The 27,241-nt window shown below is 41.0% G+C and overlaps 3 protein-coding genes and 1 long non-coding RNA gene across 7 annotated transcripts in view; 2 read left to right on the forward strand and 2 right to left on the reverse strand.

Annotated features, from left to right (window-relative positions):
- Window positions 1–5,086, forward strand: part of LOC134222808 (papilin) — a 386,402-nt gene extending 381,316 nt beyond the window's left edge. Inside the window, exons 11-18 of one of the 4 annotated variants that reach the window (XM_062701961.1) lie at window positions 118–288; window positions 604–1,431; window positions 1,498–1,668; window positions 2,292–2,830; window positions 2,890–3,040; window positions 3,271–3,723; window positions 3,837–4,109; window positions 4,178–5,086. In XM_062701961.1, the coding sequence (XP_062557945.1) occupies window positions 118–288; window positions 604–1,431; window positions 1,498–1,668; window positions 2,292–2,830; window positions 2,890–3,040; window positions 3,271–3,723; window positions 3,837–4,109; window positions 4,178–4,320 (2,729 nt within the window). In that variant the 3' untranslated portion in view covers window positions 4,321–5,086. The remainder of the gene's footprint in view (window positions 1–117; window positions 289–603; window positions 1,432–1,497; window positions 1,669–2,291; window positions 2,831–2,889; window positions 3,041–3,270; window positions 3,724–3,836; window positions 4,110–4,177) is intronic. The other 3 variants (XM_062701972.1, XM_062701967.1, XM_062701977.1) reach the window with 3 other exon arrangements.
- Window positions 5,087–8,752: 3,666 nt separating this feature from the next.
- LOC134206033 (uncharacterized) lies at window positions 8,753–10,559 on the forward strand. The gene is made up of 4 exons (XM_062681718.1): window positions 8,753–8,894; window positions 8,966–9,664; window positions 10,082–10,339; window positions 10,504–10,559. Exons 1-4 carry the CDS (start codon window positions 8,753–8,755, stop codon window positions 10,557–10,559), a joined length of 1,155 nt encoding a protein of 384 aa, XP_062537702.1.
- An 865-nt stretch (window positions 10,560–11,424) lies between these two features.
- Window positions 11,425–27,241, reverse strand: part of LOC134222786 (uncharacterized) — a 33,527-nt gene continuing 17,710 nt past the window's right edge. The window contains exons 5-6 of the mRNA XM_062701943.1: window positions 13,686–14,034; window positions 11,425–11,944 (exon numbers count right to left, since the gene is read on the reverse strand). Of these exons, the coding sequence (XP_062557927.1) occupies window positions 11,757–11,944; window positions 13,686–14,034 (537 nt within the window). The 3' untranslated portion in view covers window positions 11,425–11,756. The remainder of the gene's footprint in view (window positions 11,945–13,685; window positions 14,035–27,241) is intronic.
- Window positions 14,077–27,131, reverse strand: LOC134222800 (uncharacterized). Its single transcript, XR_009982439.1, has 4 exons — window positions 26,983–27,131; window positions 26,787–26,918; window positions 14,822–15,008; window positions 14,077–14,707 (listed from the first exon to the last, which is right to left on the reverse strand). It is a non-coding gene; the product is annotated as an uncharacterized LOC134222800 (long non-coding RNA).

The following is a 27,241-nucleotide window of genomic DNA, read 5'->3' on the forward strand; positions in this document are numbered from 1 at the left end:
TGAATGTTTTCTCTCTTCATAAAATACAAAATCTCCCATCCCACGGCTAAACATATAAGAAATACTTCCTAAACCTCTAACTGTACTCTGAAACACTACTACTACTACTACCACTAGCTAGCTGCACATTGCCAATGGAGGCTGGCAGTTGTGATGGCAAGCTGGCCCGTTGGCACTTTGCCAGGGATGATAATAAATGCATGCCCTTCTACTTCACCGGTTGTGGTGGGAATCATAATCAGTTTGTCTCGCTGGATGAGTGCGAAGAGCAGTGTCCACCGAAGGTCGGTAAGTAGCCGCTGCTGTTCTTTGCTCGTTGATGTAATCTCACGCTTTGGGATGGAATGTGTTATATATATTGAAAAAAAAATCTACTGGCCACAGGGCTACCAACCGAAAGTAGCAAAAAAAATCAATCGATTCGGACACGTGTTACACATTCCAACAAACGAAAAGACAAAATTCTAAACACCTATTTACTCGAACCCTAATAATCGTTACCCATATTCTGGATTGTAACACTAACTCAAGACCTCTACCCCTCGAAGCTTCCGATGTTTGAAATTCTTCCTATCTCTTCTCTCGATCCTGCGTCCCTTCCAGAGAAAGACATCTGCTTCCTGCCGGCCGAGATTGGCGAATGCCAGAACTACACCGCCCATTGGTACTTCGACACGAAGGAGTCACGCTGCCGACAGTTCTACTATGGTGGATGCGGTGGCAATGGAAACAACTTTGCCGATGAACAGGCCTGCGTTAGTCGATGCGTCCATGGTGGCGAGAAACCGGCAGAACCTGTCCAACCGGAGCAACCACCTCACAGGGAGGAATTCGACAGTCGACTGTGCTTCCTGGAGGTGGACTCGGGTGATCGCAGTTGCCAGCAGCATGAACGACGGTACCATTATGACCGAAGCATGGGAACCTGCATGGACTTCACCTACACCGGATGTGGTGGCAATGAGAACAATTTCGTTAGCTATGAAGAGTGTGATGAGTCATGCGGACGAGTCGAAGATGCTTGCACGCTACGACCAGTGTACGGACGCTGTGCAGAGAATGAAACCCGATGGTACTACGATCAACGCAGCCAACGTTGTCACACGTTCTCTTACAGTGGATGTCAAGGTAATGCAAATAACTTCAACACGGAGCAGGATTGCGAACGACAATGCAGAGCTGAACCGGCCCCGGCACCTGAACAGGAGCGTGAGCCAGAACGCGTACCGGAACAGCCTGCACAACCCACAGGAAGTGTTTGCGATGAGCCATATGACTACGGTACCGGAGATAGTCCCATTATTCTGTACGTGTTCAACAAAGAGCGATCGTCGTGCGAACAGAACTACTACAGCGGAGAGGGTGGTAACGGAAACAGGTTTGACTCGCAGGAACAGTGCGAGCGGCAATGCGGGGAGTACCGTGGAGTCGGTAAGATGTCGAACTTTGCCATCGGCCGGTCACCATTGTGTAATGTGGTCAATATTTTTTTTCCAGATGTTTGTCAGGATGCCAAGGACGCTGGTCCCTGTGAGGAAACTATTCCCCGGTTCTACTACGACACACGAACGAGAACATGCCATCCATTCAACTACAGTGGCTGCGAAGGCAATGGAAACCGATTTGCCACGGCTCAAGAGTGCGAGTCGACTTGCGTGGATAAACATGGTGAGTACATAGATATTGAAAAGATCGCAACTGGAACGGTCGTTTGTACCGCAACAAAACTGACAATCTAGTTGCGAAATTGTACGAATGTGTAGATGTTTAGATATTAATAACCGTAATACTCTCAATGAAGAAATCGTCGCCCAAGAACTGTGTACCCTCCCACCCCGAATTGGCCTTTGTAATGTTTCCGAAGAGGTGAACTACCAAAAACGTTGGTACTACGACTCTATACGGGAAACATGTTTTGCATTCATCTTCAGCGGTTGCGACGGGAACGAAAACAATTTCCGTTCGTACGAGCAGTGTCGAATGAACTGCGATGTTGACCTTAACAGAATTGATGAGGAGCGTAAGTTTGGATCCTGATATCGCGCATCACCGCATTGGCTTGGTTCTCTCTCATATAGCATCTCATGTTCAATCACCACTCCTCGAAATCATATGAATGTGTTCCACAAAACGTGTTGGGTATTCCTTTTCTTCTGCTATTTGCCTTTCGATCGAACGTTCCTTGGAATTGGGCTTCTGCTAATCCGTTACCTCTTTGAAGTTTCTTTTTGTGACTAACCCGGATGTTGGTTGTAGCCTTTGGAGATTCTAATTGTATTTTTGTATTTCAGTCGAAAACGAAGTCGATCCCTGCGAGAGCTACAACGAAGAGTGCCGACAGATCCATTGTCCGTATGGCATTGCCCGATCGTATGACCCAAGCAATGACTGTGAGAGATGCTCCTGTGAAGAGCCTTGTGCCGCTGTACGATGCCCAGCCGGTACCGAATGTGCCGTGGATCTACAGAGTGACTATCGCGACGGGGCCACTTTTGTGGCCATATGCCGTCCTACGAGCAAAGATGGCGAATGTCCTCAACTGGCTAACGCAACGGTTTGCCAGGATGCTTGCCGAACGGATGCCGACTGCCGCAGTGATAACAAGTGTTGTCAAGCTGGATGTGCTACGGTTTGTGTGCCGCCTGCAGAACAACCGCCGGTGGATTCAAGACCGTCTTATCCTACGGGAGATCCTGCTCCACCAGTATTAGATACGGTGCCAGAGGAAGAGCTCGATATCAAGTCCGAAGAGGGAGGCATTGCGATCCTGAGATGTTACGCCACTGGATTCCCACCGCCATCGATCCGTTGGAAGAAGGGAGAAGTTGTTGTAAGTTAAAATGATTGTTTGTGTTCAAGACCGCGTCAAAATGATTTTTATTGTTCCAGTTGAACACCAATCAAGGACGATTCGTGCTAACGTCGAGCGGAGACCTGCAGATCGTTCAGCTTCATCGCACAGATAGTGGAACCTACGTTTGCATTGCCGACAACGGAGTAGGAGATCCAGTTTTCAGAGAGGTCAAACTGCAGGTGAACGGTAAGTGCAATCCAAAATGTCGTAGAAGTTGCCAACATAAATGCCTTTTTTTGATCTTCTTACTTCAAATGGTTTGTGTATTTAATAACTTTTCTACTTTCCTTTTTGTGAAACTGCTTTTCTTCAAACTAATTCGGTGCTTGGTTTTGCGGTGCACTAAATTGTTCCGTTGTCTACACGCTTACATTACCATGTGCACGTGCTCTTAACACATTCACACATAAAAACAGACCCTGTTCCACGGGATGCCTACATCGTGGGTGAACACAACGCTACCCAGGTGGTGGAATTGAACGAACCGGCAATGCTGCGCTGCCCTGCCGGTGGATATCCGAAACCTATCGTAACATGGTGGAGGGAAACCTTTATGATGCCGATCAAGCTAATCAATCGTGACTACTCACTCGAATTCACTCGTGTGCGACTATCCGATCTCGGTCCCTATGTTTGCCAAGCCTACTCTGGTGCTGGTAAGGGTATTTCCCGAACGGTTACCCTAAAGGCCTATGGACCTGTCCAGATTTCTGATCCGGTGGATGAAAAATATCTCCGCTATATTGTCCACGCTCGCCCCACCCATGCCCCTACCTACCGACCAAGACCACTTCCCCCACAATATCCTCGCCCAACTCCTCCGATAGTTCACACACCACCTCCCCCACCAGTTTATGTTCCAGAACCAGGTAAGTTTCGACTGCCTTAACTCGCAATGCTTTCGAATGCACTAATGGTGTCGAATCATGCCCCTCGTGGTCAACTGTAACCCCGCTAATCTCTAACTTCCTTCCAAATCCAGTGGCAGTAACGGCCCGCCAGGAGCTACCATACGGTACCCAATTCGCCCCGAACAGCAACATCACTATCGGATGTAAGGTCGATGGCTACCCGCGACCAACGGTGAACTGGTACAAAGACGGCCGAATCGTGGAACCCACGAACCGTATTCACATTGACGATGACCACACGCTGAACGTGTTTGGTGCCCTACCGACGGATTCGGGAGCGTACAAATGCCTAGCGCGGAACGAGCACTCCGAAGCATTCGAAGAAAACAATATCCGAGTGGAAGGTATGAACAACGGTCAGACCACTCATAGGATAACCCTAATGACTATCACTTCTCAATTTCAACCGTAGGTGTCTTCATCCCAACCGGCTGTACGGACAACCCATTCCTGGCCAAGTGCGCCCTGATCGTGCAGGCTCGCTTCTGCAACCACAAGTACTACGCGCGATTCTGCTGTAAGTCTTGCACGCTAGCAGGACAACTGCGCCATTGAGCAATTGGAAGCTAAATTGGAGCTCCGAATGCGGAGCTGATGATCGAATCGAACTTGTCTGTGTGCCGAATGCGAATGAGAGACCGCGTGTGTGATTCCGCTGCTTTCAGTGTAGTGTTCCGTTAGTTTTAGGTAGTAGCCTTAGCAGCAATTAACTCCTACCAGGTTAAGATGAAACTCGAACGAAATTTCCAAAGTTAATTATTATTAGTCAAATCGTTTTGAACCTTGCGCAACTGGTTTTTCTTCGAAGAATTTCGTTCCATCCTAGCTGCTAGGTAAGTCGAACCAATCGCGATCGTTCCCCCCGACATACTCTCATCGCTTCTAACTTATGGTGCAGAAGAGACAACGCTAAAAACCAAATTCATTAGCAGTTATTAGTAATCTTACTCATTTTTCCTCTAAAACTAAATTCTATGTTAGGTCAAACGAAACTTTCCAGAAATGCATTTAACTCTTTTTAGATTCTTCCTTTTTTACAATTAACTTGTTTGGATCAATTCCCTTGTTTCCATTTTTTCATCCAACATAGGGTATCATATGTTAGAAAAGAAAAGATCTGTTGAATCGCTAACTGGAAACAGAGCAAATTACATGTAAGTGAAACATTGTGTACATATTTATTGATAGTGAAGCAAATAAAATAGGAAGTATTCACGGTTTGCCACAAAAGAATAATTACTTCTGTTACGCTCGATAGATGTTACGCCGCTTTTCTGTACGATAAATTAACTGGAACTAATAAATGCAATCGATGAAAACAGTTAGGCTCTACTCAATATATTTGATGACAAGACAAAGCTTTGTAGAACTTCATAATCCTCTATCTTGGGTGATGTTCCTCTAGAGTCCCCAGGTCCGATTCGTGACCTTCGATGAAATCACCGGCCTGTATCCTGTTCCATGTTGAATATTGTTTTCGCTATTCTTTCCTTCGACATTCGCACTAAGTGACCACTGACCAGCAGTTTCCGCCTCTTGCTTCATGTCCGTAAAGGGCCACTGGTAGAATCAGAGTTCTGTACAGAGCAAATTTTATTTTCGTCACATTATAAGCAGTCATGATGGGAATGCTGCTCTGTTTTGAAATCTAAATTTCTAAATAGTTTAGATCTGTGCAAATAACGATGACTAGTCGATAAAATGATTATATTGTTCCTGGATGTCGAGTTGGAAGTAACATTATTGGAGTAGAAACAGCCTGTTTACAATATTATGCATCTCGAGAAAATATAGAATACTGCGGCGTCCTGCTGGCTGCTTCTCAAGTAATCGCAACAATCACTAAACACGACAGAGTCAATAAAAATCTTACCCACCGTATGCACTTGTCATGATAAACACTCTCCATGTACTCAGTGACTCCGGTTGCCTCTCACTAATACAATCGAGTACTGCTGTCATTTGGCGAAAAGCACGTGGTTTTGTTTTGAGAGGGAAAATTTTCCCTATCTTTTAACCCGGCGGCTATCTTGACGTCTACCTTCGCAGTCGAGCCTGCGAGAGTAAGACCGCCGCGAAAGTCTAGAAAAAGATAAGCGCGACAATAGTTTGATAGGCTTTCATGAAATAAAAATCCGTGAAAATTTAGCGGAATTCCTTTCATTGTTCATGTTTTCTGTGAAAGCAAGAGAGAATAAAATGTAAATATCGCGTGACCTCTCTCAATGAAAATGAATATCTCAGTACTGTGTGGGATCTAAGCTGGTTACGTTATTTTGTAGAAGGCCCTATTCACAGCAGTCTTCTTACTTCACGGGAAACGTCCTTGTCACATATCACAAGCATTCTAAGATAAACAAATTTGCCAACAATTTCAAACGCATCCCCACCAAGCACTACCTCAGCATTAACACCACTAGGTCAACCTCTATCTCTACCCGCAACCATGTACTTTGTCTTGATAGAAGTAATAGTTGAGCGTATCCTCGCCGTCTCCCTTTTTCAGTAGGACAAATGCATTCATTACTGTTCTGCGATCGATTCCATTGCGGTCGATGCCGTCCGCAAAGCCCAGAAGTTATATGCGATAAAGATGAGCACCCTGCTTCAATCCATCAAAGGTCTCAAACGAGGTTGCAATCCGAATACTTGATTACGAGCCATCAAGGGTTGCACGTGTCGCGACCGGGCTTCATCGACCCGCGCTTCTTTGTCGTGCTCAACAACCCGACTATCACTTATCCGAAATGAAAATGATTCTCCGCCAGCGATGCATCGACGCTCCGACCATTAAAGGGCTCCCAGGATATACGATACAATTCATCCCGAATCCCGGCACAGCGAAATGGCTCGGAAATGAAAACTCTGACTGGCAATAATGAGGAAAAAAAATGTATCACTCGTGCAGCGGATCGGCGAGAGAAAAACAGCAGCGCTGACCAATCACGAATTCAGGAGATCAAAATAAACGACCTCCAGCTGATTTATGAATTTGAAAACATGTGCATTTTCTGGAACAACATTGAAAATTATAATAAAAGATTTATTGTACGAAGGTAACAAACAAGCAGGATGCAATTAGCGTGGTGTTGGCAAGCAAGAATGTGAAATTTAAAAGACAAATAAAACCAATAAGTCAAATAAGCCAAATAGGACAATTAAGACAAACACGACAAATATTTGAAATAAGACAAATCCCTCCGTATGTATCGACAGGAATTCCTCCATGAATTTTATCAGATATTCCTTCCTGAAATCTTTTCAAAAAAAAAATCCTTCAGATATTACCTTAGAGAATCCTCCGAATGTTCCTCCAGAAATTCGTAAGGACATTCCTCCACGAATTCATCCGGACATTCCGTCAGGAATTCCTTCGGATATTTCTTCAGCAATTCTTCCGGATATTTTTTCAGCAATTCTTCCAAATATTTGTTCAGGAATCATTCGGATAATTCCACCAGGTATTTCTCCAGGAATTCATCCGGATATTCCTCCGGATGTTCTTCCAGAAATTCCTCCAGATATTCCTCTAAGAATTCTTCCGAATATTCCTCCAAGAATTCTTCCGGATATTACCCCTTAATTCCTTTGGATATTTCTCCGGGATTTCTTCTGGATATCCAGTGGAATTCCTGGAGAAATATCTGGAGTCATTCCTGGAGTAATATCCGGAAAAAATATAAAGGAATATCCTGAGGAATCTAGAAGAATTTCTGGTAAAATACCCGGAGGAATTATTCGGCGAAAATCCGGAGGAATTCCTGGACGAAAATCAGGAAGAATTCCTGGTAGAATATCCGTAGAATTCCTGAAGAAATATCCTAACAAATACCTGGAGAAATGTACAGAGGATTTCTCGGAGGAGTATCCGGAGGAATTTCTGGAGGAATTATTGGAGAAATATCTGGAAGAATGCTTGGTAGAATTACCGAACGAATTCCTGGAGGAATATCCGAAGTAATTCCTGGAGGATGTCCTTGAGAAACATCTGGAGAATTCCTTGGAGGAATAGGCAGAAGAATTCCCGGAGGAATTTTCATTTTTTTAGTCTACATCTAAACAGATAACACTGAATCAACAATTTGACGCCACAATACACGGTTCGAGGCCGCATCTCTGCATCCTTGAATACGCCCCACGCTCGCCAAGTCGTTTTGCACCTGGTCTGCCCATCTCGCTCACTGCGCTCCACGCCGTCTCGTACCTGCCGGATCGGAAGCGAACACCATCTTTGCAGGGTTGCTGTCCGGCATTCTTGCAACATGTCCTGCCCATCGTACCCTTCTGGCTTTAGCTACCTTCTGGATACTGGGTTCGCCGTAGAGCTGGGCGAGCTCGTGGTTCATTCTTCGCCGCCACCCAACAAACAATTTGAGACTGTAATATGACTACCTAGTCCAATAACAGTCGAATTATAGTTGTGAGTGCTGAACAGCAAAGCATGCTGAATAATGTTACAAATAAATGTAACTTACATCAAAATTTCAGCTTTAATTCTGCTCCAGATGGTTTTATGTACAATACACTTCCCAAATGCTTTACAGGCGTTTCTTTTGCGAACATATTCAGCTACATCATTGTGCTCAAAAACTAGTTGAACACATGCTTTTAAATGAGTATGTTATACTCGTGTTCAGTAATTTATAATTATTAGAACATCAATCTTACACAATGTTCAACAATCGCTTGAAACACTACACTATTCAACACCATAAATTTAGCTTAACAAATGGCTGAAATGAAGCCATTTCAATGAATAGTTTTGCTACTGTTCCATATATCACACCTAGCTGATGAATGCTGATGAATGGACATATAATTTGTTCGATAAAGCTTGCGCTAATCTATAATTCAGTCTCACATGATGTGTCAAATTTTATGCCGATTAATGATATTTTCCATACTTGAGTTCATATTGAACATTTGAAAAGTATATCTATTCAAGATTGTTAAAACAAATAACGAGCGTTTGCATAAATTTGAGAACATGGATAAAATCTACAAGAAGTATAAAAAAAGCGGTACATACTACCGAAAGTTAAGAAAAACTCGTGAGCAGTACGAAAATGCTTTGAAAAAATTGTTTTCTAAAAGTTCGCCGGAGCTATTGCGTCATTCGACGGAGCTGAGTAAGTAGATGTCTTTATTTTGTTGCACTTATAAAGAATGTTTTATAACATTAGCGCACAATTTTCAACAGATGAAGTAGATTGTGGTATTGAAATACCTAACAGGAAGGACACTACAGATAATAATGATGCAACTAATGATCTCCCGCCAAACGTATCCGGAAAAGATGAAATCCATGTGTTAAGAGAGGCATCTAGCATTTTGTCTCAAGATCCTACTAAATTCGAAGGAAAAAGTGACTCGGAAGAAGCACTTCGTGCGTGGGCGCTGCAACATAATATAACACATGTAGCATTAAAAGATTTGCTGCTATTGATCAAAATTCAATATAACGACATAAACCTACCGTCTGACCCCAGAACTCTACTGGAGACTCCACAAAACACCGGAAAATTGTGTTTACCGATAGATGGCGGCAAGTATTGGCACAATGGTGTTAAAGATTGTTTAAGGAAATGGTTTGGAAACCTATCTGAGGATATTAGTATTAGTATTAACATTAATATCGACGGTCTTCCAATTCACAAAAGCTCTAAGCACCAACTCTGGCCTATTTTGTGTAATGTGCATGAGTTTTCCAACCTACCAGCATTGCCCGTTGGAATATTCATCGGAAAGAGTAAACCTGCAGATGTGAACGGTTTTCTTACACCTTTCGTTGATGAAATAATTCCTATCCTCAAGGATGGATTTGTTTTAAATCAACACACCATAACACTCAAGATTAGGTGTTTCATATGTGATTCGCCTGCACGGGCTTTTGTAAAAGGTGAGTTATTGTAATTGAATGTGGTAAAATGCATGCTTGTTATTTCACCATGTTCTTATTCCCGTTCCTCGTAATTGGGTAAGGTTCAAAATAGGGTTGCCAATAGATGGCTCTGTTTCATAGACGGTGAAGGCCGAAATCAGCGGCTCGTTCTGACTGTTAATCCATGTGTTTTCTGTCAAAACGCACCGCTGCGCTCACCATTGTGGCCGTCCCTGAAAAAATATATGACCGTAGACCGTTTTCACTGATCGCGGTCTATTTCAAATTTAATCAGTTGAATAGACCAAATCTTTTGTTCTACTCTTAAAATTTGGAATAGACCGCCAACTGGTGAAAACGACGGGAAAGAGAACACTTTGATTCTAACCTTCTTCAATGTAACATCAATTCGGACATACTGAATTTGATTCGCAGGGGTCGCCAATTTTAACGCAAAGAATGGATGCCTTAAATGTACCATCAACGGTGAATATTCGCATATTTCGCGAACAGTGGTGTTCCCATCTCTTCACTGTTCTTTAAGGACCGATGAACTATTTCGACAAAAAGCATACGGAAACCACCACTCTAGTCAAGATACACCTTTACTCAGGATACCAGGCCTTGATATGATTCAGGATTTTGTGGTTGCCGATCCACTTCACCTTCTGGAGTTGGGAGTGATGAAACCAGGTGGGTGGCACGACGCCATGTTTTTGCAGCCAACATCTCAGTGTAAAATTCATGATAGTATGTGTTTTGTTTACAAACATCACATTTGATTCTCATTAGGATACAGAACCGTCAGTGGGATACGGTCGCACAATGTTGGCTGCAAAACAAACCTATTGTGTGAGATAGGGATGCCACCGGGCTGGATGAAACGCCTATTGACTGGATGGAGGGATGGTAACCTAGGTTTTACAGGAAAACTAAGCGCTCAGCAAATACAACGTCTGTCGGCTGCCACGGTAAGCGCAAAGTTACCGAAAGAAATTCATCGCCAAATGAGGGGAATCGATTGTCTTGCTTTCTGGAAGGGAACGGAATGGCATTCATTTTTGAATTATGTGGGGATTGTAGTTCTGAAAGACGTGTTGGATAAAACAATTTACAATCACTTTCTGTTACTGTTCATCGCAGTTACGATATGTTCATCTGATGTATATACGCAAATGCGACCAGTCGCACAGGCACTTTTTGAAAAATTCATTGAGGAGTTTAAGGTCATTTATGGAGAGCAGTATATCACTAGTAACATTCACAATTTGGAGCACATTGTTGGTGATGTAAATCGGTTTGGTTCATTGAACACGATATCGGCTTATCCTTTTGAAAGCTATTTATTTCAAATTAAGAATCTTCTTCGACAAGGAAACAATTGCCTTGAACAGGTGATTAACAGAATGAAGGAAAAGCAATCAGTCCAGCCAAAACGCGAATCGTTTCCCAACTTTAAGCCCGTGCTTGTAAAGCGAAATGGATTTATTCAATGTGAAATTCGAAAGGGGTGTTTTTTAAGCAACTCATTTCCAAATTCGTGGTTTTTAACACATACATTAGAAGTCGTCAAAGTAACAGATATACAAGTTGATTCTGAAAATCATATTATTTTTCATGGTTGTCCTGTAAAAAAATATGAAAATTTTTTCGAGGTCCCTATTAAGTCATCACATTTGTACATATTTTTGGCGGACATGAATGTAGGTGCAAAAAAATCTTATGTTATTAGCGATATTCTGTGCAAATACGTTGTTGTTCGCTGTCAATCCAACAATGCTGTATTCATTCCATTATTGCATACATTTTGAACCAGTTTCATTCAATAAAAGTAAAACGCGGTTTGTAACAGTAACAGATTTTTATTAACATCAAGTAAGTCTACTTCTTAAGCAATTGAGATCCTTGCAGTTGAAGGAATAACAAGAATGTAATATATGAATAACCCAACATTTGTTAATTGTATCAGTTTAAAAATAAATTTCAAAAAAAAAATCCGTGAAATCAATAAAAAGCAAAAAACGGTTTACAGTGCACTGAAAGTGCACTGTAAATGACTCATCACATCACCTACCAGTGCACTGTAAATGACTCATCACATCACCTACCATCACTCATAATCAGCTTCACCATATTCATAGTTTTCTTTATCTGCCTCATCATCATCATACTCTACATCGGCGTCTGCATTGACATCCGCGTCCTCGTTGCTTCCACGTTGAGCCTCGTAGTCGGAATCATCGATATCGAGAGGTTCTTGCTTTTCCAAATTGTGTTCCATGAAGGATTCAACGACATCTGGAATCAAACATAACTGCATTGTAAATTTATGGCTTTATTACACTGCCCATATAATTATAACTTCTTCTTCTTCTTCATTGGCATTGCATCCCCAACTGGGACATTGCCGCCTCGCAGCTTAGTGTTCAATTAGCACTTCCACAGTTATTAACTGCGAGGTTTCTAAGCCAAGTTACCATTTCTGCATTCGTATATCATGAGGCTAACACGATGATACTTTTATGCCCAAGGAAGTCGAGACAATTTCCAATCCGAAAATTGTCTAGACCGCTACCGGGAATCGAACCCAGCCACCCTCAGCATGGTCTTGCTTTGTAGCCGCGCATCTTACCGCACGGCTAAGGAGGGCCCTAATTATAACTGTCCCATATAAATAAGAAATCAAGCAAATGTGGGACAGTTATGTTTGCAGCATCGATATATATATATATATATATATATATATATATATATATATATATATATATATATATATATATATATATATATATATATATATATATCGTCGATATTATTGAACGAAACTTGCGCAAAGTTATTTTAAGATAGTTAGAATTAAACTAATAGATTTGATGACGATGTTCGACCACTGTGCATCCATTGAAAATGCATGCATATGCATAAGGGTGGTTGAAAAATTCGATTTTGCTCCAAAACGCTCATCCGATTGTGTCCCATGTTCTGAGTATCCTCTGAAAATTTAAGCTAATTTGAATGATAACTGATTTAGCACAAGCCGTTTCAAGTTTGCATGGAAATTAGTATGGGGAAATTAAATTTTCCATTGTATCGATTACAGCGCTTCCCCGTTGAACGTAGGCGAAAGAAGAACCCACATAGCTGAAAGGAATACTTAAGAGCTTTCACTCAACGAAAACCACAGCTTAATTAATGATTCCAATAATTAGTAATCGATTTTAATCTATATCGTAGTTTTCTTGAGCTAATTGCGTAACTACTCAACAGGCAATATTGCTGCTTCAGACGCGAAAGATAGCAGTGAAAAAGTCAGGTTACTATAGGGCACTGCACGGACTACTTTATCTCTTTCTCACTGTAAAGAAATTAGAAAACAACAAGGCCACTAAATCCGTGATGAACTTATCAAAAATTATTAAAAATCACGCAAATAAAGCTTTAAAAAAGGCCACTAAATGTCAAAATTGACTTTTACTGGCCTTGTTGTTTTCTAATTTCCATGAAGAACGAAAGAGAAAGAGATTTTCCCGTGCAGTGCCCTATGTTGCACTGCACGTTTCAGTGATGCCTTCAGAGAAGTTGAATTATCATGACCAAAGATTCGCAACCTGTATTAAAATCCTTTACTAATTATTGAAACTATTAATCAAGATGCGATTTTCGTTGAGCAAAAGTATTCCTTTCAGCTATGTGGTTTTTCTTTTCGCCTACGCTTAGTGAGGATGCGTTATAATCAGTACAATGGAAAATTTATTTTCACCATACTAATTTTCATGCAAACTTGAAACCGCTTCTTCATCTTCACAGGACACTCAGAACATGGGATAAAATCGGATGAGCATTGTGAAGCACCCTACATACTACATCCACTGTTATCAGCACCATGCTCATGCTGTGCAGGAAAAACATGTTTTTCCAATGAGTCGCGTACTCAGTATACGGCGTCCCTACCGAAATAATATAGAATTAATATTTGTAAATTTAATAAAGTATTTTTGGTTCAGAAATTAGGTTTAGACTATGTTTAAGTGCTCCTTACCTTGACTAGTATTCTTCCCCTTTTTCTTAGGGCGTCGATGGATGGTTGATTGGCGCAATCCTTTCGATTGACTACGTGATTTTGCATTACGTAACACTTGCTTAAAGAAATACTCCATCAGCTGTCTTGAGAAAGAGGGATTCACGCAATGTACGATTTTGAAGAAAGTATCCAAAATTTGCGTGCACTCCTTGATGGCGTATTTGGGAGCATTACTTTTGCTGGCACCACTCCACGAACACTCCAACATCACGTTTCGGCAGAAGATGCGATCAACCAGAGCATAGGCAACGTTTTGGCCATTACAATTGTCGCCGTTAGGTCCGATAGCTTCACGCATAAGAGTGATCTGTATTAATATAGATGAAACAACATTTCTTTACTACATTTTATTTTCGATAAAGATGATAATGATGGTTTTTAATTATCAAAAGTCAACATAAAATAATATCATTTACAGCCAGGAGATACCCACACAGAAAGAAATACCATTGATGCAATTAGAAAAACCATTGGTTAAAATAAAAAGTTGCGTTGGTTATTTTTCGTATACGAACCAACTCTCTATAGAGAGTTGCATAAAATCAAATCTAGAGTACGCCAATTGTTTTTGAAAAAGTTTGTCATACCCTTGCTCACATCATAAAATTAAAAGTTCAAACTTTTAAAATGAATTTTAAAACTGTCAAATCGAAAAAGAGACGCCTCAGAAGACACTATTAAAAATAAGAGTGTGATAGTTTAATTCAAAATAGTGATGTTGATGAAATTATTCGTAGTTGTGTTATGAAAATAATCCAAACAAGAGATTTTGAAAAAATAAACATGTTGTATATATAAGCCAATAGAATTATTAAATTATTTGTTAAAATTAAATATATATAAAAATACTTTCAATTTTGAAATTTCTCCTAGGAGCTTTCTTCCATGGTCTCTCTCTCTCTCAATCCAACGCTGACGATTTCGACTTATAGTTAACGGCAAATCCTTGGTTGCCCATAACATTGTCGACACAAATTCAGCTGAAACAAGTCAAACAAATAAAGATTAGTATACACCTTGGTATACACATCACAGGAAATCGTAAAAATTCAAACGTTGTATAATTTGTAGTAAATATTTTAGCATGTACTTACTATATCCAACGCTACGGATTTTTCTTGGGATCCGGAACTAAGCCAGACTTGAACGACGGAGCCTCGTCTCGCGATGCTTACTTTGCAAGCCAATTCAAAACCAATTGGCCAATTGGCTAGTTCTTCTGGCCGGCAACACAGGTTTGGAGTTAATTGGAGAAAATCACGATGACCACCTCATCGAAACCTAGAATGATCAATTGAGGACAGAATGAAAAACAATTCATTAGATTTTCGTGAAAATAGGATATCGGACCATTTGAGCAGCACCCCCCATTCCCGTCCACAACGTTCATAACTCGACCGCCTTCCAACCATGACTTGATTTTTCGTACATCACTAGAAATCTGCAGTTTCCAACCATATACTAAAAACTAGAAATACTAGAATAAGAGATCGGCGAAGACGCCATCTTGTTTCCAATCGAACCGTCAAAAGTGGTTCCAATTCGACTTGCTTACTTCTTGCTTCCATAAGAAGCAAGCAAAAAGTTCAAGTGCTGCCAGTATTATTTTGACGATTTCATGCATTTTCATACGTTGCCATTTCTACAGTTTTTCACTCCGCCGGTCTCTGGTTATAGGGTTGCTACTAAAAACCAAGTGATTCAGTTGTAATACACTGCCGGAAATAAAATTTTGATTTTCATAAACTTTGCCTTATGAAACATCAAAAATTCATTTTATTTCTGTTTCATAAGTCCCTTATTAAAAACATAACAAACTTCACAGAATTCATAACTTTACCTTATGAAATTTATAACTCGTTCTTGTGTAAATTTTTCATACGGTGTTCTTATGAAAGATGATGTTTATTCTTGAGTGTTCATTTTGTAGTGACAGAAGAAAAATGAGTAAAGTGGAAATAACTCGAACGGAACCCCGGAAAAATGTCGGCTGCCATCAGCATCCTGTCCAAAGGGTATTTATTCACCGGTTTTTATCATCAGCAAGGAAGATGGGAATGCTCCGTGTAAACTCAGTTACACGGTTTCCACGGAGTGCTGAATTGCCCCCATCAGAACTACCTATGAAGTAGGCGGGAGCCGGAATATCAGAAGGAGATTTTTCTCAAACTACCCACAATCAATTCAGAGGTAAGTACAGGACGAAGATGACGAAAGTTATCAACGGGAGATTTTGTGTTGTATTAAATAGTATTCTCCTTTTCTCTGCAAGCAAAACTGCCCCATATAAATATAAAATTCATTTCAATATGGAACATGATTCAGTCTAGTGGATATTTAATCTTAATTTCTCCCTACAGGGAAATACGGAAATACAGAACAGATCCGGAATATCCCCTTCAGTTTACCACAGCAGTAAGGCGGAGGAAGCGTGCCATCTGCCCGGATAAAAATGTACTATTGGTTCAATAGTGTAAACAATTGAATTACCATACAATGTACGGTATGCAATAGGATACATTGTTTCTTGATGGTTGCAAAGATTGTATCAACACTAAGGATACAATACATCAACATATTTCCTTAATGTAACAATACTTGCAATTGTTTTTGAAACGTTTTTGTACATAAGGTTCATACATTGATAACTTTTGAAACGTTTCTTTACATTGCATAAAAACTATTTAACAATATTTGCCTCATAGCGCCAAATATACATTTTTTTTCCCTTTAAATTGCATTGTTGGACCGTAAAGCTGTCACAACTGAGAAATCAAAATCGTATTGTTTTACTATACAAATACAATACAATCCATTGTATTTTGAACAGTTTTGTACGGATATTTCAACAATATATTAACCGTACACTCTATTGTGTGAGGAAAAAAATGTATGGAAAAATCTCACATTTTGTATAGTTACGATACTTAACAACCCGTACATTCTATTGCGAAAACTTAATTTACATTCGAGTAAATGGTTCATAACAATGCATTCTAATGTATTTCCATGGTTTCATCTACAATACAATCTATTGTCAATTTAATGTTATTAATAGTAGTGTTACAATAAATTGTATTGTTGTTGTACTGTATTTTTTATTCGGGTGTGTCATTCAGTCATTTTACCGGAAGGAACCCGAACCCGCCGTTACGTGAGGAATTGTGCACAACGGAACAGTCAATCGGCAAGGTGGATAGATTTTTTAATAGGAGGCTTGATAGGAGGATGGAAATGAACCGGGGCAAGGACAGCCAGTGGAAAAAGTGGATGTTAAGGTAAGACAGAGATCATAATCAAATTATGTTAAGGTTTACACCTTAACTGCCGTGAATCGCATATCTGTCCCAAGTGAATAGGTAATCCAGCAAATATGGGACAGATATGTGATTCACGGCAGTTAATATTCTCAATCCAGTTGAAAACCGGAATTGGGGGGAAGCGAAGTTGGATTTTTCTCACAATCCGTATACGCTAAACCTAACTTCGGAAGTGGTGCGTTGTTTTCATATCGCGAAGCGCTATTCAGCGCACCACTTCCGAAGTTAGGTTTAACGTACGGATTGTGAGAAAAATCCAACTTCGCTAACCCCCAATTTCGGGTTTCAACTGGATTGAGTATATGTATCACAAAATAACAGCCTAATAACAGATTACGCCATTTACGATAATAAATACCATGATACCAAGAGTAACTTGATGCCAATTCCCATACATTGAATTTTCTTTCTCATATTCAACACGATAATTAATTTGATAAATTTCGTATCTGAGTACACTATAAACTCAGGGGTCGTTATCAAATAACGTAACGCAAATTTTGGCAATTTTGGACAGCTCAATCTCGTAACATTTTGTATGAATGTTTTAATTTATGTGTATGATCTATAACGCTTTGCATTAGCCCCTACCTCCCTCTACAGCGTGACGTAGTTTAAACCATCTCGTAAAAAAAATCGGAAATGTTAACGAGCCATTTGAATATTTTTTTTTTTTTTTATCTTTCGTTTATTTGGAAGGCTCATTTGCCGTGAAGCGTTACGGAGCCGAAATCAAGTTTAACAATACATTTCTTGATTCTTATACATAGTGTTAGTTTTGGGGAACCGAAAGACTCGCGGTTTAGTCGAGGTTAGGGAATACAATAATACAGTAGGAAAGGAAAGGATTTTAGGGTGCTTAAGTAATTACTATGCTGATGTTCACAAAGTTGACATTCCTCGAATTTTTACATCTGTAACGGGACAAACAAACTTTTTTTGGGAGACAACGACGAGAGGAAGACATACGGAAGGGATTAACGACAGACATGGGAATGTACAACAAGAGGAAGACATTCGATATGGGGTACGACAGACAAGGGACAAGGCAGACAATGATTACAGTTTTACATCAGCAACTTTCAAAATTGGTGGACCAGGGACATGTACTCGAGATCAAGGCCCGACAACACTTCCCTAATAGGCTTTGGTTGTTTTCCTCGGACCCGGAGATGTTCAGTTAGCGCAGATCTGGGGCCACGATGCTCCTCGCACGCCCACACGACATGATCGATGTCCTGATAATCCTCGCCGCAAACACAGAGATTTCCTTCCGAGAGCCCCACTCTGAAAAGATGTGCATTTAGAGTGTAGTGATTGGACATTAGACGACACATGGTTCGAATGAAGTCTCGTCCCATATTCAATTTTTTGAACCACCTGCGGGCGAATTGAATGCAGCCATCTACCCAACTCCCCATTTGTCCATTTCTGCTGCCAGCTGATCAAGGTTTCCTGACAAACTAATGAGAAAAAATCATCGTAGGTGATTTGCTGATCGTAAATATCACCTTTCACAGGGCCCACCTTGGCCAAAGAGTCCGCTTTCTCATTTCCTGGGATCGAGCAATGAGAAGGGACCCAAGCCATGGTGATTATGAATGACCGTTTTGATAAAGCACTCAAAGCTTTCCGTATCCCGGTTAGAAGATACGCTGAGTGCTTTACAGATTTCATTGAACGAACAGCTTCCAAGGAGTTTAAACTGTCGGTGAAGATGAAAAAGTGGTCAGGAGGTAGGGATGCGATTTGCTCGAGTGAATAGTGTATACAGCAGTATACACGGAACAAGGCTCTTTGAGCTTAAAGTAGGCGCTATGAAAAACGTTGAAACACCGAAACCAGTGGAGTCGTCCATTTTTGACCCGTCTGTAAAAAAGCTTCTCTCCTTGCTGGCGTGCTCGTATTTGCTTGCAAATAATGGAGGTATGACTTCCGCACGAAGGAAGTCTGGTATTCCATGAACCTCCTGCTTCATGGACAGATCAAAAGTAACAGAGGAACTGTAAGAGTCTAAGAAGTTAGCACGATTGGTATCTACCGAAGAAGGGCTTACCTCCAGCGTTATGTACCAGTGGTAAATACTCATGAATCGAGATTGAGGGTTTTGTTCGAGCAGCTTCTCGAAGTTATCAATGACCAATGGATTGAGAACCTCACAGCGGATGAGGAACCGAAGCGATAATTCCGCGAAACGATCTGTTAGTGGCAGTACTCCCGCAAGTACTTCCAAGCTCATCGTATGTGTCGAATTCATACATCCTAACGCGATACGGAGACAGCGGTACTGAATCCTTTGAAGCTTCAGCATGTGTGTTTTAGCCGCGGACTGGAAGCAGAAACTACCGTATTCGAGGACCGACAAAATGGTTGTTCTATACAACGTCATAAGATCTTCGGGATGCGCTCCCCACCATGTTCCGGTTATTGATCGCATGAAGTTGATCCGTTTCTGGCATTTTTGTGTCAGATACACAATGTGCTTCCTGAAGGTGCATTTCGAGTCGAACCAGACCCCGAGGTATTTAGAAGACATGCTATGAGTGATTGTCTTACCCATCAGTTGGAGCAGGAACTTTGAAGGCTTATGTTTTTTGAAAAGACAACCATCTCAGTTTTCTCCGGAGAGAATTCGATACCCAGCTTCGTAGCCCAAGTGGACAAATTGTCCAGAGTATCTTGCAACGGTCCTTGCAGATCAACCGCTGTTGGCCCCGGAACGGATACAACACAATCATCTGCAAGCTGTCTCAACGAGCAATTTGGCATGAGACATTCATCAATGTCTCTGACGTAAAAATTGTAAAGAAGGGGACTTAAACATGAGCCCTGAGCTAATTCGTGAAGTTGCCGAGTCACCATGAGAAAAACTCATACGCTTCTCTGACAACAAATTGTACAAATAGTTGTTCAAAATTGGTGAAAGTCCACACTCGTGGAGTTTGTCAGATAAGACATCGACGCAAACTGAATCAAAAGCCCCCTTAATGTCCAAAAACACTGAGCCCATTTGCTCTTTTTTAGCGAAAGTAAGCTGAATTTCTGAAGAAAGCAACGCAAGACAGTCGTTCGTTCCCTTGCCCTGCGGAAACCAAATTGTGTATCTGACAACAAACTATTCGATTCAACCCATTTGTCTAGCCGGAAGAGAATCATCTTCTCCAACAGCTTCCGAAGACATGACAGCATCGCGATGGGGCGATACGAGTTACAATCCGACGCGGGTTTTCCGGGCTTCTGGATGGCTATCACCCTCACTTCCCTCCAATCATCCGGAACGATGTTGCACTCCAGTAACTGATTGAACAAGTTCAATAAGCGCCTCTTCGCGACGTCTGGGAGGTTTTTGAGCAAATTGAACCTGATTCTATCCATACCTGGAGCGGAATTGTTACATGAAAGGAGAGCAAGTGAGAATTCAATCATCGAAAAGGGACGATCCATATCATCCCTGTCTGCAAAAGCATCACGTAGCTCTTGCCTCACCGGTACCGAATCCGGACAAACTTTCTTTGCGAAGTCAAGTATCCACCGCGACGAGCTTTCACGATCTTCGTTTACGAACGACGCGTTGCGCATTCTTCTCCCGACGGTCCACAGAGTTTTCATTGAAGTCTCGCGCGATAAACCTTCAACAAAAGTGCGCCAATATCCGCGCTTCTTCACTTTTACCAGTTTCTTGAACTGGATTTCGAGCGCGGTGTATCGTTTGTGAAGAACGATCGCCCCGTGTTTCCGAAATTCTTTGAACGCGGCGGATTTCTCGCGATAAAGTTGCGTACACTCGATGTCCCACCACGGACTGTAGGGTTTCCTACGAACCGAAGCTCCTGGCACCGGCCGACGTTGTGCCTGAAGAGCGCTTTCAAGAATCAACTGCGATAGAAACTTGTACTCTTCCCGCGGGGAAGTGCTTCTATCGACTGTATGCCATCGCTGATGGCGTCCGCATATTTGCCCCAATCGATGTGCTTCGTGAGGTCATATGAAAGATCGATGGAAGCAGATTGCTTATGTCCATTGGAAATCGAAACTTCGATCGGCAAATGATCACTACCATGGGGATCTTGGACCACCTTCCAAGTACAGTCCAACGATAATGAGCTCGAACAAATGGAAAGATCTAGACGGCTATCTCTTGCTGGAGGAGCCACTCGTGTAACTTCTCCTGTATTCAAAATTGACATATTGAAGTCGTCGCAGAGGTCGTATATCATTGATGAACGGTTGTCGTCGTACAGTTCCCCAGCCTGTTCCGTGGGAGTTAAAATCTCCCAGGAGCAACCGTGGCTCAGGCATAACCGAGCAGATGTGAGAGATCTCTTCGAGATATCGCGGTATTTGGAGGAAGATATATCGAGGCGATACTGAGGTCTTTTCCTCGAATAGTCACCTGACATGCGACAGCTTCGGTGCCAGACATCGGCGCAAGATCGACTCTATAGAAGGAGTGCTGTTTTTGATCCCTAAAAGCACCCTCCATATCGATTTGCTCGATCGCGGCGGATTATGTTGAAATCAGGAAAATGAAGGTTCACATTTGGTGTTAGCCATGTTTCACATAAAGCAAAAAGCATCGCATTGTAATTTGTTAACTAAAATTTAAAAATATCTAATTTTGGAAGAATACTTCGACAGTTCCACTGTAGAATCGAAATCATGTTACCCTTATTGACTAAGTTAGCCATCGAAGGATACAAATGACTCGAGGAAGGGCATTTTCGAAGCCAGCTGCTTCAGGAGAGGAGTCAGAATAGGAAGAACAGTTTTGACCATGTTCTTCACGGGGTCGGAAGCATCAAAGAAGTTGAGGATGAGCTCCACGATGCCAGAAAGTGTGAACATTGGAGCGCTCGGGAGTTCTTCTGCTCGCTCTGTATGCTCTCTTTCTGGCTGAGAAATCGCAAAAATGGGGTATCTGGGATTTTAGATGTTCCCGGAAGCGGTGGAAACTCTCGATCATCCCGATGTGAAACCACAAAAGTTGATCGTTTTTGAGTATTTCCTCCGCTTTGAATTTGACCATGTTGGATTGGGGCTCACTTTGAGGCTGTTTTCTAGGCTTTTTCGAGGGTCGCTGGCTCTGTTTTATTCTCTTCCTCGTTGAGCCATTGAAAACAAAGGGAACCCCATTTCCAACCTCGGAGTCAGAGCTACCTTTGATCGTCCAAAGGAAGAGACGAGTAGATGGTGTCAGAAACGAGTGGAGGAGCGGCCTTCCTCAACATTTCGGCGTAACTTCGCCGAGAACGTTGCTGAAGAGACCGCTGCTGGTGGATTCGCTGCTGTATGTACGTTGGGCAAGCTTCAAAAGCATGTGGAGGGCTTTCGTTACAATAGACACATTTCGGTGCCGTCTTGCACGCTCCCTCCACATGCTTCTCTCCGCATGATGAACAGCGAGGTTTATTGCAACAGTACTGAGCGGTGTGGCCCAGCTGCTTGCAATTAACACAATTCATCACCTTCGGTACATACAGCCGAACAGGTAGACGAAGTTTGCCAATCACTACGTAGTCAGGCAGTGCGGACCCGGAAAAGTGACGCAGAAAGAGTCAGACGGGAATACCTCCGCTTCTCTCCCTCCTGCGACACCGAATACATTTGTTTGCAATCCAGTATCGCAACAGGAGGCAAAGAAACGTTCTTGAAACGACCGAAACCTTGTTTCAAATCGTCGCATGTCATACTTCCCTCCGTCACCACCCCGCGATCTCACACACTGCTGACGGTAAATACACCCTATATTCGAGAGTGAAAAGCTCACAGGTGACAATCTCGTTGGCCTGTTTGCGATCACTGACCGTGACACGGAGTTTACTGGACCCAACCATGTCAATGGTCGTGACAGACGAAAATCGCTTTTCCAGATCTTTGCTAATCTGGCTGATATTCAAACGTTTGCCTTTGGGTCGAAAGAAAACAACATACGGCCCACTAGAGTCGTGAGGGTAGACCTTGGGACGGGGGCTCGTAGACGAAATTTTAGCGTTGCTGGTGTCCATTTCGTTTTGGTTTGGAACACCTGAATGCAACGAAACATCTGACATGGAATACGAAGTACCCCGCCAACTTCGCCTTCGCGCATTGCGGACACGAAATGCGCCGCTGCAGCGAGGCACAATCTCTTTTAAAACTAAACAATTATCACAAGGGCAGAAAAAACACACACACAAACAAAATAATGATTTGGGACAGAGGGAAGAAGAAGTAAAAAAAGAAAAAACTATTCCAATAAGATGGAGAAGAGAGGGGAACAATGAGAGGGAGCTCAATTAAATACTTGCGTTCACACTGCTGTGTTGCCGGCTAACAGTTCTGGCAGCACACACTAGCTCGATGGACACTCGCCGGTGGTGCGGTCGAAGCGAACCACGCTATTGTTGGTGTTCTCGCCGCACCCAACACTGCAACTGGGTGGATGGATGGTGGCAGGACGGCAGCGTCTGTGTTGGTGGAGACGCACGATGGATGATGACTGTCAGCGTGGGACGATGATGCCTACGCCTGCGATGGACGCCGAATAAACTGCACAGTTTTGCGTAGTTGCAAAACCAACGAAATGGCTACTTAACTGCTACAGCTAAGCACCACTTCCACTCAAGCGCTATGCTTCAAAACACTTTCGGAAAAAAACCCACTACCTGTACTTCAGGAAAAAAACCGAATGAGAAGCAGACCGTACGCGGACTTACAACCGTCTCGCACGGATGCTCGACGTGGAATGAGCCATTTGAATAAAGTGAGATAAATCAAAAGATATTTTAGTTACAAGATAAAGATTGTTCTGCTGTCCGAAACATGTTGGATATCGAATTGTTAAATCGTATGTATTTTTCTTTCATTGATATTTAGCACCCTATCCTCGCCAGCAAAAAATGTTTTGACAGCGACGACAGCGACAATCTTTATCTTGTAACTAAAATATCTTTTGATTAATCTCATTGAGCTTGAATTTTTTTATCAAAAGCATTTAGTACATGGGGGTATACTGCCGTGAATCGCATATTTGTCTCATATGAACAGGAAACCCAACAAGGATGGGATAGATATGCGATTCACGGTACTAAATGTACTAAATGCTTTTGATAAAAAAAATTCAAGCTCAATGAGATTTATCAAAAGATATTTTAGTATAGTATAGTACATATAAAAAATATGAAGAAATACTAAACCTTTTTTTTCTTCTTTTCCATTTTAGTCGTCCTCGCTGACCTCGTAACATCCTCATTGATATGATCACTAGACCAACATTTGAAAAGGGCGTTAGATCGTAAATTACGAGACAATTAATTCTCTATATAGCAACCTCAAACAGGACGATTTAGTTGATGAAGAATCTACCGCAGGCTTTTCATTAGTTATTGCCTAATTGAAGAAAATGAACTTTGACAGATAGGACAGGAGATGTTGTTTGCTCAGGTTTTCGGTATTGATTACTGTTAGAAAACGTGTTTGCTTTAATTTTTCTTACCAATTTTGTATGTAATTTAAAAACCATTGAAAATGTATTCATTAGAGAAAAGTGAAGTGAGAAAAAACGTGTAGGTACATTTAAAGTTTGCCTGGTTCATTAGTATGATAAAAATGTTTTAGTAGTTTTATAAGTTACATTTTATATTTTGAAAAGCCTTATTTTATACTCTGAGTTGCTCCTAGTAGTTGTATTTGATAAAGTTTTAAATTATACTAGAGGCAGACAGGTTATCAGTAACACGATATAAATCACCTGTCTTCTTCTTCTTTGTTGGCATTACATCCCCCTACTGGGACATTGCCGCCTCGCAGCTTTTAGTTAACTGTGAGGTTTCTAAGCTAATTACCGTTTTTGCATTCGAATATCATGAACAGGGATTGAACTAATCATTTCATTATCATTTAGTATTCAGCCAATAACTCATTCCGCAGGTGGAATTCCGACAAGTGTTGTATTGCGGACTTCTAGCGCTATTTCCCCTCTACAATTTTGCCTAAGGGTACATTCCTCTATGTCTAATATTTACAGCGTTAGACGCTAGTATCATTCAACATACTAAATGATAATAACATACAATAGCACAATAACATAATAATAATAATAATAACAATAATTATCATTTAGGCACAAATCTCCTAAATTTAAGGGGAACGTGCCTCCTGAGCCGACGTTCTGATAGTATATTAAGTGATACTAGCGTTTAACGATGTAAATATGAGACATAGAGCAATGTACCCTTAGACAAAGTTGTAGAGGGGAAATAGCGCCAGAAGTCCGCCATACAACACTTTTCGGAATTCCGCTTCTGGAATGACTTATTGGCTGAATACTAAATGATAATGAAATGATAAGTTCAATCCCTGATCATGAGGCTCCTTAGTCGTGCGGCAAGATGATACTTTATGCCCACGAAAGTCGAGACAATTTTCAAACCGATACCTGGATTCGAACATATTGTGCATTTAGACCAAAACTGTTTATATGACGCTGATGAACTGGCAGCAAGGCACACTTCCGACGAGATTCACACGGAAAAATAAAATAAATATGCAGCACTGCACGGTGTTATCTGTCACAAAATCAAGCTTGTTTTGTCGCTGACAACGTCGCTGGCACCAAATTGAAGTTCGGAAGTCGATTTCCACACTTTCAAACGCTCTTCCGACAATGTGTTGATAGCAAATTCAAATTTTGTTCTGACGTTCATGATGTCGGAAGTAAGTTCGGAAGTAAAACATCGGAAGTCGGAATACAATTTAGTGCTGGCGACACAATAACATCCTCAGCATGCTCTATTGGGCATGTAAGGCTACATGTAATGACGACAATAAATTCTGTGGGAATGTCACAGTAGGACAATCGCAAATAGTTTGTCTCTAGCTTGAAATATGTTAATGAAATAGACTCATACGTTAAGCTAACACCAACACGCATTGCATTTTAAAGAGGACATTTATGATTTCCTACATTAGAAACGGAAGCAGTGCCTTTTTGTATATAATATCAATCATACATGTAGTAGACAAATTAGTAATTTATTCAATGTTTAATAAAGTATTTTCTATAGTGTAATGCTAGGTTTAGATTGGATAAGTGAAACAAAGAAGTGTTCAACTTCTCTGGTATATATATTCAAATCAAGTTACTTGCTCAATTTATTTGCTTAACTTTTGCGTATTTTAGCTTTACAAATCAATTTGCAAATATGCCTATTATAAACTTAACTCATTAACGTCTGGAGTGTCTGTTACAAGAACTGTCCTATTTGTAGGACGCTGGGAAAATATTAGTTTACAAAATCTCCTATGCAATAATTTATATTTCGTATTTACATTTATTAGGAAGTATGACTGAATAATAAAGTTTTTATTCTGTTTAAAAATATAAAATATGTTTAGTTTTTTTTTTGTATTTGCGAAAAAAATACATGATCTATTTATAAAACTGAAATCAAATTGCGATTAAGAATTTCATTAGGCATACTTATAAAATTTCATAAGGTTGTCTAATGAAACTCATAAGGCAATTTCAAGAGAAACATAAACATCAACTATGAGTCTGGTTCATCCAAAGTTCATTCAGCATCATAAGGTAACCTTATGATTTTCAAAGTGTTTCCTTGTGGCTAATTTTCATAAGGCAAGTTAATGAAATCCGGAAGGTTTTTTACGGCAGTGTATGCTCGAGTAATAAACGTTGCGGACGGGAATGGGGGGTGCTACCCAAATGTTCCGATACCCTACTTTTGGAAATATAAATTACCCTTAATTTATCCTTGCATGGGATTTACAATTCTGTATGCCGTACGACAGAAAGGAGGGAAAACGACGAAAACGACAGACTGGGTTTTCGTGAGATGGTGCCACGTCAATCTTCGTTTTTCATTTTCGAGACCTGAAAAGTGTGTAGAAAAATACATATGAAACAGCTCCGGATTTTTCAACCATGGTACACTTACCTTTCGTTTACGACAGCATTATCTCAGCTATTCGGCAAATGAAATTTGAATTTTATGACGCTACGCGCATCGCGGGTCGCGGATGTTATTTATTATTTTTTTTGTTTTTATTTTTGATGGTGATTCCGACAAATACACACATACACAAAACGCACCCGTGATTCAATTTTGTCAGATTTATAATTTATAATAATATAATTTTTACACTAAAAGAAATAACTTTTAATTTTACACTATAAACAGAAAAAAACACTTTCGA

Source organism: Armigeres subalbatus, chromosome 1 (assembly GCF_024139115.2).
Source record: "Armigeres subalbatus isolate Guangzhou_Male chromosome 1, GZ_Asu_2, whole genome shotgun sequence".
Lineage (NCBI taxonomy): Eukaryota > Metazoa > Arthropoda > Insecta > Diptera > Culicidae > Armigeres > Armigeres subalbatus.